This window comes from Nanorana parkeri, unplaced genomic scaffold, assembly GCF_000935625.1.
Source record: "Nanorana parkeri isolate BGI_ZX_2015 unplaced genomic scaffold, ASM93562v1 scaffold938, whole genome shotgun sequence".
Taxonomy (NCBI): Eukaryota; Metazoa; Chordata; class Amphibia; order Anura; family Dicroglossidae; genus Nanorana; species Nanorana parkeri.
Genome location: NW_017307206.1, coordinates 502,745 through 514,009, shown reverse-complemented (window position 1 = coordinate 514,009; position 11,265 = coordinate 502,745). Strand labels below are relative to the sequence as shown.

Below are 11,265 nucleotides of genomic sequence, written 5' to 3'. Positions count from 1 at the left end.
CTTGACAAGAGGAATACGACATTTGAAGCCCATGTCCAGGATCCGTCTGTGTGTGGTGGCTCTTGATGCACTGACTCCAGCCTCAGTCCACTCCTTGTGAAAGTCCCCAACACTTTTGAATGGCCTTTTCCTGACAATCCTCTCCAGGCTGCGGTCATTTCTGCTGCTTGTGCACCTTTTTCTTCCACACTTTTCCCTTTCACATAACTTTCTATTAATGTGCTTTGATACAGCACTTTGGGAACATCCAACTTCTTTTGCAATTACCTTTTGAGGCTTTCCCTCCTTATGGAGGGTGTCAATGATGGTTTTCTGCACAACTGTCAGGTCAGCAGTCTTTGCCATGATTGTGATTCCTACTGAACCAGACTGAGAGACCATTTAAAGGCTCAGGAACCTTTTGCAGGTCTTATGGCTTAATTAGCTGATTAGAGTGGGATACTTTGAGCCTAGAATATTGCACCTTTTCACAATATTCTAATTTTCTGAGATTGTGGATTTGGGGTTTTCATGAGCTGTAAGCCATAATCATCACAATTATGACAAATCACAGTTTGAACTATCTTGCTTTGCATGTAATGAGTCTATCTCATATACTAGTTTCACCTTTTAAGTTGCATTAGTGAAATAAATGAACTTTTGCACGATATTCTAATTATTCGAGTTTCACCTGTATACTGATCTATATGCGATGACGGAATTGTGCTGTCAGGTTCTCAGAGTGCTTCTTTCAGGTAGAATGTTTGCTCAGTGTCAGCTGTTTTTAAGAATAAATCTCTCCTTACAATATTATATTTATCACAGATATCTTAAAACAAACCCGTATTCTTGTCAAACCTCCTAAAAAGCTGCTTCTGTCCAATAGTGAGCACATTCAGGTGATTGTAGGAATCTTCAGCTTTGTAATAAAGTGCTTTCTTATGAAAATCTTAGCTTCACTTTAGATACTAGCACTTGTCCTGCTTCCCCTCCCACAATACCCAATTAGTTAGTGACACAACTCATCATAGTGCTGGGCAACTACGGAAGCATGGGAGGTATGAGAGGCAGTGCCAAGCAATCGTTTTTTAGTGGAGGTTGAGATATGTACAATAGACACTTTCTGTTTTTGGGCTCTCAGGGCTTATCTGAAACCTAATTTTGGTGACAGTGGATGTTTAAGAGGTTTACCAGAGTACAGGCATACTATAGAGCAGGGGTATCTAAACTTCAGCCCTCCAGCTGTTGAGAGACTACAAGTCCCATAGGTCACTGCAAGACTGACAGTCACAGGCATGACTTCCACAGGCAGCTGCATGATGGGATTTGTATTTGCACAACAGCTGGAGGGCCGCAGTTTGGCTACCCCTGCTTTAGAGCAAACCTGCGGTAATTAAGTGTTCTGAACTAACAGAAACATGGAGAAAGCTGACAACTTACCTTTACTTTTTTTATTTGATAGCACTGTGGGGCCTGGAGCCCACTTCCTAGTTGTGCAGAAACGGCATTCACCATGCCCAAGTTTCACATTGTTATGCCCTGTGCCTTATAATCAAGTCATCGGGCATAGACACTGCCACACGTGGTTTACTTATGGCTATGAACAAAAGCCAGAACTGTATTATTTTCATAACCTCTTTCAAACTGTGAAATCATGCAGTTAAAGGTTTGTATTAAGAGCTTATGATGTTAGTGTTGACCTGCATTGTTAGTTTAGAACATTTTGTTATTTCCACATCGTTCATTTAGGTTCTGTTGAGCATCTTATCTGATTTTTAGCAATAGCACCTTTATTAAGCAGCCTGTAATTCGCTTGGCTCTTATGAACATGGTAAGTGATTATGTACCTTATTAACATAAAGTAGCTAATCAGATGATCTATGATTGGTTGCTATGTGTGCTGTTTTTTCCACTGTGCTTATTGAATAATGCCCTATGAAATTTTTCCATCCTGCAAAAATCTCAATGGCTTTTTGCAGGATATAATATTATCAATAACTGAGAAGATGCAGGAAATGTTTTCAAAAACTGTGTAATTGTGGAGGGCATTGCTGAAGAAAAAATATAAAATGTTATTTAGGAACAAATAAATACTTGAGATATATGAAATTTAAATAAAGATAGCTCATCCATTTAGATATGCATTACAAAATCTGAAGTATGTATTAAATTGTAACACTGCACTGTTTCTAGGTCACTTTTGTGCTTTATTTTTCTCGAAAGTACTAAGGAACCATGACCCCCTGCTGCAAATAAGGACAAAAAAATCTGTACATGTAAAAGTTTCCAAGTGATGGTATTAAGCAACTGCAAAGCCCATTTCATTGTAAAGTTGGTCGCTGACCCCCAAAAAAGACACACAGTGTTATATGATTATCTTGTGATGATTAACACAAGCTGGTGCTGCTTTCACACCCACTGGTTTGGAAGCTGTGAAATCCTGCTATGGTGACACTGAGGGATAAATAGGGGATGTGGGAGACTTGAATGCTCATGTATAGCTCAGTGACCCAAACGCTCCTCACAGCTTTCAAATGGATTCTTGGTTGCACCTCCAAAAACATCCACTTGGCGATCATCCCAGTGGATAAGGTTTCCAGACAGAGGCATTGTGCAGTTTGCAATTCCCTCCATTTCACTGTTGGTCAGGGCACGATCCCACATATTGAATTGTGCCACCTCTCCCACAAATGCCTGGGTAGCATCAAATCGACCACCTACAGCATCCTGTAAAAGGAGAAAATAATTCAGTATGCTCAGTCCCAAACTCCTACCAACAACAATTCTGAATATTCTGCTGAAGCCAAGTTTATTATTTTTAGGTAGAAAAAAAACCTGAAAATAAAAGCAATTAACAACTTCTTATGTTTTGTAGCAGCTAATAGTAGATACCTGTTCTTGTCCAAAAATGATGACTCCATTAGGTTTGATTGGGTGCCAAGCAGACAGGTTGTCATTTGATCCTTTCTTCTTACCATCTTGGAAGGCTGTCCACATTCCATCTCTTGTAGTCCAGGCCACACAAATATGATGCCACATTCCATATTTCAAGCTAACTGGCAGTTGCGTTACCTGTCGGAAATAAGTTAACATTTCACACTCCTGTGCAATCATGATGCTGCTTTAAGGACTTACCTTAAATAATGCCTCTTGATCCGATCATCTTCTTCCTTAAACTTGTATGCAGCAATCCCTCCAGCGCTAGTGCCAGTCTCTGATGCAGTGCAGACTCCTCGGGTCCCACGGTGTCTGTCCGAAGTGCACGCTCCTCCACTGTGTCTCTCCTCTCCTTAACGCCAAAGATCTCTACTGCGTATGCGCCCGCCCCATCATCCTGCATGGCCGCTCGAGAAGCTTCACATCTACAGACGGGAACGAGCGGCGGACACAGAGGTAAGTAATTACCTTTATGTTAACTTTTTTATGTTTTTGCATATATCTACTGCTTGCTTGCTAGCAGTAGATATATGCAAAAAAAAGGAGTTTTTAATTGTACCTTAAAGACACTTGACAAGCATCTTGCAAATGACGGGTCTCAAAGTGTGTTCACATTTTGCATTTACAGAGTATGGTGTTGTAGTGCACTGTTAACTGCTACATTTGGATAGAGGCTTCCTAGTAGACCAACCACAGGCAGTACTTCAAAACTTCTAAAATAAATAAATACTTATTTCCTATGCTTCTCAGCTCTATCTAGCAGCCAAAATACAGTATTAAATTACATACAATTGACTTGAAAAGAAAGTTTATCTAAGAACGTTTGCTTTTGTGTCTATTCGCACAGAATTAACATTCAGAAAGATTCGGAAGGTGAATGGCTCTGCAAATTGGTTATAAATACTCCCCTAAGGCTGGTATAGAAAGTCTGAAAATATCTAATTCATTTATAGAATATTTATTTAGAAAAGTGTCAAAGAAAACTATACTTTTTAGATTTTCATTATTTTAAAGGAAAATTATGCTTGACAAAGTGCTACAAGCCGTGTGGTGGAAATCTTCGATGAAGATGAAGTCTATTAATGGGGTAGAAGGTTTGATTCACTTAAGACTCTCAAATCAACAATTAGCTGGTACTTTCACCTTCATTAATCCCTGAAAGTGTCTATTCTTAGAAAAAGATTTATTTTTTGATGAGAAAGGCAATATTTATGAACTGGGTGATTACAAGAATTTCCCATAAACATTCTCTGTGTTAAAATGGCAAACAGCTCATTCATGCATTGACTGATTTCCCATGAATACCAAACAGGTCTTTCCTGGCGCCTTTAATGGCAGCATACCCTTGATTAGCTCACCACACTCAGGACCAGTGAAAATCTATAAAAAAGATAGAGAGACCCCTCCTACATTCTCCTTTTTGTCCTCGCGTCTCTAGCCTGCGGCCAGTGTATGTCGTCCCTACCTCTGTGTCATAGTGACACAGTGCCTCCTGGGTTCAGCCTCTCCCAGGTGTAGTCCCAGTTCTTGGGCTGCTAAAAGCGCAGCTAGGACTGGGAGCCACTTCTGGCAGTTCTTGGGGGCACGTTGTATCCCGCATATATCCTAAGTAGGATTACAAACGGTGTGGTGGTGAAAAAAAGTGCTAAAGTTCAGGAGGTCAGTTAGGGATCCATGCTGTTTCCTGTCAATTACTTTCCCTTCTATATCTAATCTGTTCTATGTTGTTATGCAGTCTCACCTTATGGTCTTTTGGTCCATTGTTTGCTTCCTCTGTACCATCCGGTTTTTTTCCCTTGGCGTCTGCTGATGCTTGTGTCTCCTTAGAGGTGGTGCCCGCTCTCTCCTGGTGATGTCCAGTTCCTGAACGAATCGTTCTTTTGAATTGATGAGGAGTCAATTCCTCTGAGTGAGCTGATCCGTTTGAAGCAAACATCTCAGTATGGAATGTATAGCAGAGCGGCTCTTGTAATACGATCCTGGAGCTCAGCTCCTGCCAGCCCGCCCTGCAACCAATCACATCTGTGAACTGGATACAACCCACTAACAGCTCTGAGTTAACAGCACACAGAGTCTAATGGTGCCCATACACTCTACAACCCTCGCAAGACTTTTGTCTTGCGAGGGTTGTAAAGTACTTAAAAAAACGTACAATCTGCCCTTGGACAGGCAGATCGTACTTGCGATCATTGCAAGCCCACCCCCCTGAGGGGCGGGCTTGCAATGACTGCAATGCTGAACGGGCAGTGTGCGCATGCGCACACTGGCCTGTTTGGCAGTCATCTCTCGATCATGTTAAAAACCAGCCGAAAATCGTACGATTCTCGGCTGGGTTTCCAACATGCTTGAAATACAAAAGTCGTGCGACCGTACATTAGAAACGGTCGGACGCCTTCTATACACTGCACGATTCTCGTACGATCACGGTATTTTCGTGCAGTGCATGGGCACCTCCAAACTCGTGATAAGAGATGGGAGGTTTGGATCTTGAAATGAATCGGTTCCTCAGTTCAATTGCTGAGTTGGCTGACAAGTGAACCGAAGCTCAGGAGCTGTCTGAATCTTCATAAAAGATCCGAATGAGAAGACTCTGATTCAGAGAAGAGGGGCAGCTCCCGGGGAACAGTGATCAGTGCCGTGAGATGTCACAAGTTTAATTTTATGTCAGACCAGCCATTCTATTACATCAGCCAATGTCGTCACTTCTGGTGACGTGTGATCAGCTGACGGTAAAAAGCGTGTTACTGCACATGCGCTCTGCATTCTGATGGTGATGTCACAGCTGACATTGCTAGCGGTCAGATTTGTCCATAGTCTTTACAGCGCATGGAATAACGATAAGATTTTAGTAACGTGGGCGCAGTACCTGTGGTAGTAATGCCTATCGTTATTGCACTCTAAACACTAGGGACAAATCTGACCACTACCAATGTGACATCAGCTCATCAGAATGCGGTGTGCATGCGCAGTAACACACTTTTTACAGTCACACCTGACCAGAAGTGATGACATTGGGTGATCTGATAGAATGGCTGGTCTGACATAAAACCAAACTTGTGACCTCTTTGAGCCAAGGCACTGCCTCACTGATCACAGGAACGATCCCCAAGAGCTGCCCCCCTTCAGTCTTCTGATTCGGATCTTTTATGAAGGTTCAGACAGCTCCTAAGCTTCGGTTCACTTGCTTGTCAGCCGACACAGCAGGTGAACCGATGATTCGATTCATGAATCGGTTCTTTTGAATGAACTGATCAAATTAACCGATTAATTTCAAAAATACGAACTTCCCATCTCTACACTCTCTGTCTGTTTTACTGGAGAGTGGATGACGTCACCGTGCCTGTGCCGCCCCTGCGGCCGCGTATGTGAGGTCCGCGACTGAGGCGCGGTCGCCATCTTGGTTTTGGGCAATATGGCCTTTCTTCATTGCTGAGAGAGAAGAAGGGGAGGATGACCCCTATATAAAGAGAAAATGATCACTCTCTTCTATACTAGATTCCTTTTCATCTTACCCTGAAATTGTACACATTCCTGGCAAGTTGTAGACTTGCAGAACACTTGCAACGCAAGTTCTAGTTGACACTTTTTGAATTTGTAGCAAATTTGCTTGGCAAGTCTACAGCAAGAGTCCTGCAGGTCTTAGCAAGAGCTCTGCAAGCTCGCTGGTCTGGAGACTTGCAATGTAGACTTGCTATAATTGTGCAACAAAATTGTAGAGCTTGGCAAGTCTGCAATAGTTTAGCAAGTCATTTTCAAACTTGCAGCTCATTTGCTTGCTATCTGGGTACAGATCCCTGCCTGGAAGTTGCTCCTTTCTTTCATTATGAGCCATTCACCACGATTCCAATAACAGTCATCCGCTTTAAGGTAGGGGACCACCTACTAGGTAAGTTTAAAAAAAAATAAGTGCATTGGCTGATGGTTATTTTTTCAGCCCTCCTTGCTCTCGTGCCTCCAAATCACGCAAGTCCCGACGGAAAAGTGCACATTCAGGCCATTCTTCTGAGCACAGCCATAGGGAAAAGGCACTTTCACCTCCAAGGAAAAGGACAGAAAAAAGAAGGCACCTGTCACCTTCTCCTGAAAGGGCACACAGACCCATTAAGAACATGTGCTGGGCATGTTGCAACATTTCCTTGCCGGATATGGATATACTTGTGTGTGCGCAGCAGGCAGGCAGCCACCGGATGTGGTGAAGGCTCATTCAACGAGAGCTATGGCAACCTCGTGGGCTTCACGTGCCAGGGTTACAATAGAGACCATTTGCAAGGCGGCAAGCTGGTCCTCACATCATACCTTTTTCAGACATTACAGGATTGATCCAGGCCTTCTGACAACAGTGGATTGTGGACAACAGACTGTCCAGGCGTCTTTTTCTCAATAAAATATTTACCTTTGGCATCGCATTTATCCACCCTGTCAGCTTGTTATTTATCAAGGGTATGCAGCCATGAAGGCGCCAGAAAACAGAAAATTGTATCATACTTATCAGTTTTTTTCCTTTCCTGGTGCCTATCCATGGCAGCAGAGGCGGACTGGGCCGGGGGGCAGGGTGGCAATTGCCCCGGGCCTCTCTGGTGACTGTAAAAACAGCCCCTGCAGGCACAGCAGCAATCGCTTTGTTCATCTCTCCCCTGTTGGCCACTCTGCTCCTGCAGCAGCCTGCGAGAAGCAGCTCTTCGGCTGCCTTTGATCAGCCCGTCTAGTGTTCGGGCTCCTCGGCAGCCTCCTCCACCCACTTCTTCTGCTATTGGCTGGAGGGAGACCGCACTCCTACTGCCTGTCTGCTGGGTCCTAAAGGAAGGACAGCAGAAAGTGGCTGGAATCACCTCCAAACGTGCAGGAAACCTTGCTGCTTCCCCCACCCACCCCCACCAGGAGACGAAAAGAAGATGGTACAGCACCTGAAACAGGAGAGGAAAAGAGTCACTGTAAGTCCCTCTTCTTTCTGTGTGACCTCTGCACTGCGTTAATGACCGCTGCACTGCGTTACATGCTGACTGCTGCACTGCATTACATGCTGACTGTGTTACATACTGACCTCTGCACTGCATGCTGACCGCTGGCCTCTGCACTGCGTTACATACTGACCGCTGCACTGCGTTACATGCTGTCAGCATGCACTGCGTTGCATGCTGACCGCTGATTGCTGCACTGCGTTACATGCTGACCGCTGCACTGCCTTACATGCTGACCACTGTACTGCGATACATGCTGACCGCTGTACTGCGTTACATGCGGACCGCTGCACTGCATTACATACTGAACGCGGACCATGGCATTGTGTTACATGCCGACCTCTGCACTGCGTTACATGCCGGCCGCTGCACTGCGTTACATGCCAAATTCTGCACTGCGTTACATGCCGGCCGCTGCACTGCGTTACATGCCGACTGCTGCACTGTTACATGCCGACCGCTGCACTGCGTTACATGAGAACCTCTGCACTGCATTACATGCTGACTTCTGCACTGCGTTACATGCTAACCTCTGCACTGCGTTACATGCTGAACTCTGTACTGCGTTACATGCTGAACTCTGCATTGCGTTACATGCTGACTTCTGCACTGCGTTACATGCTGACTTCTGCACTGCGTTACATGCCGACCTCTACATTACACTGCTGACCCCTGTACTGTGTGCTATTACTGACCTTTCTACGCTGACCTCTGCACTCTATGTTATAAACTCTTCACAGAAAAAGCAAAAGGGGAGCAGAGCAAGTCTGGGTGCACATGCTGGTGACAGAGTCCTAGCTAGTGTTCTTACACATGATTTTTGACGCCTACAAAAAGGTCTTCAAACCAGAGATGCCCTGATACTTAAAACCGATACCGGCGCTTTAATTTTTCAAATTGATTCGGCTGTGTTAGGTCCCACGTTTGCTGGGGACCACGCAGCAGCCTTCTGGGGAACCACATGGTGCCTGCTTACAGCTTTTCCGCCGCCCTCACATCTCCCCCTGCTAAGACCCTCCCCACCCATTCTGAGACCTTCCACACCCCTCCTGAGACCCTCTGACCAAGACATCAGGCTGACACCCCAGAGCAGAGCAGCAAAGAGTATGTAGCATTTTAATATACTATTATTCTGCATTGCTGTATAATGTATTGCTGGGATTTGTAGTCCTCTATAGCTTATGGTATTCTGCATTGCTATAAAATGTGCTGAAATTTGTAGTCCCTCTACAGCTTGGAGTCAGTTGCAGAACTAAAAGGGGCACAGCGGTCACGTGTGTGCACAGAACTGACAAGGCATCCCTCCACTACCAATGTGCTATAATTTTCCTCAACCCAGAAATGTATCTGCCGCATCACTTCCAGGTGCACAAGTGCATGAAGAAAGGGGGTCATAAAAACATCTGATTCGGATGACGCTGCCTCACCGTAATTTTACGTAGTATTTGAGGTTGAATAAAGACATAAGTCCATCAAGTCCTACTTATTGTGTGTATGCATTTATGTTTGAGCAGGTGTGTGCGTGTGTATTAGTCCATGTGGGATTTTGCTCTTAGGCATACCTGTACCCCTGTATGTTATGGTCTCCGAGGAACTCGTCCAGCAGTTTCTTGAATGATTCCACACTCTTAGCCGAGATCACTTCCTGCGGCAGCAAGTTCCAGCGCTTAACCGCTCTGACTGTGAAGAACCCCTTGCGCCCTGTGTGTTGAAAGTTTTTTTCCACCAATTTTTGGTTGTGCCCTCTGGTCTTTGTTACGGAGCTAACCGTAAACAGTTTGTTAATAATGTTGCTGTCGCCCTCGAATAGTTTATACAGGAAAATCATGTCCCCCCGTTATTGACGTGGTCGAGAAAATTTATGGGGTTGAGAAAAATTATGGAACACTGACTTTGACACTGTCCAGCTCCTCCCACAGCTCAAAGTCCAGCGGCCTACAGTGAGTGAGAGTGCCTAAGTACCGGACATGGAGCGGAGTAAGGCCAGAACCATGTAGGGAGGCCAGTGGGAGGAAAGCACCATCCCCCAACCAGTCACCCCTTGGACTGACTAGTGAGTCTTCACATCACCCGACCGTTCACACTACCATAACATGGATGGCAAAAGTGGCAAGTGGGGGCGGGGGAAGAGGCGGAGGGGGGCCAAGTCGCTGCACCATGGGCCTCTGGATTATACTTGCCCCTGGGTGAGTATAGTTTTTTTTAATAGATTTTCACTGGTCCTGTGGGTGGGGATGAGGGGCGGAGCTAATCAATGGTATGCTGCCATGGATAGGCACCATGAAAGGAAAATTACTGGTAAGTATGATACAACTTTCAATTTTTGCCTAAAGCTGGCCACACATTTAACAATCTGCTTGTACAATCTCTTTTACATTCACCAGCATATGTATAAGTTAACTCATCAAGCATACATTAAATTAAAATATTATGTAGTGAGGTCCTCACACTACATGGTTCTAGGCAATTTTTGTGTCTTACAGAAAATGTACAGCAGATTAAGTGTTTCACCAGGTTAAGGACACTGTCGAATAATTGCTGAAGATGTGCCAGATTCCTTTTCAAAGCCTTTGTTCAGCAGCCAAGAGGGAAGGAAAAAAAGGGTACTTCCAGGTATGAGGAAAACATGACCCACTCCTCTTCCTCACATCACTGCAACCATAAAAGTTGTGCTTGTTATTTGCATTACAAACTGCCTCAGGGAAATTTCAGATTATCGGCAGACCCACCCTGTAGTACAAACTAATCATTTTCCTGATATATTGTATGAAGAATTTTAACCCATTGCAAAAAAGAGACACCAACATATGCCAAAATCTGAACTGTGGATTCATTCAGCAGGAACTGCTAATGTAGCATCTGATATATTTCAGCATATATTATGAGATTGACTTTTTGTTTCAAACATTGTATTACATTTTGGGGTATGTACATAGTACAATATATGGTATAAAAGTAGTGCAGTATACAAATCAAAAAGACAAATACTGATATTTTAGGACCCATTCAGACGTTGGCATCCTAATGTGTTGCATCAATGTGTGTTGCATTAAGGGCCTATTCACACTTTGAGTTAATTCACCATGATAATGCATGCATTAATGCGTACTGTACTGCAACATGTTTCATGCATTAGGGCTTTGCAGGGCCATTCATTTTTATTGACACCCTAATGCACTAAGGTAACACAGCTTCAGTGAAACACGTATATGCTGAATGCACTACCATGCATTGTGGTGTGCTTTGTTGCAAAGAATGCTGTATGTCTGTTTTTTTGGATATTTTTGTGCGTTGCAAGCTCCTAATGTGCACTTCTTCACAGACCTCCAGCGTAAGGGGTCACATCTCCAGTGCCGGATTAACGTAGGGGCGGGTGGAGCTGCCGCTCCAG

General features: G+C 44.3%; 1 protein-coding gene across 1 annotated transcript in view; it reads right to left on the bottom strand.

Moving 5' to 3' along the window:
- Positions 1-2,219: 2,219 nt before the first annotated feature.
- NPTXR (neuronal pentraxin receptor) overlaps positions 2,220-11,265 on the bottom strand; it is a 92,471-nt gene continuing 83,425 nt past the window's right edge. The window contains exons 4-5 of the mRNA XM_018566336.1: positions 2,872-3,051; positions 2,220-2,706 (exon numbers count right to left, since the gene is read on the bottom strand). Of these exons, the coding sequence (XP_018421838.1) occupies positions 2,482-2,706; positions 2,872-3,051 (405 nt within the window). The 3' untranslated portion in view covers positions 2,220-2,481. The remainder of the gene's footprint in view (positions 2,707-2,871; positions 3,052-11,265) is intronic.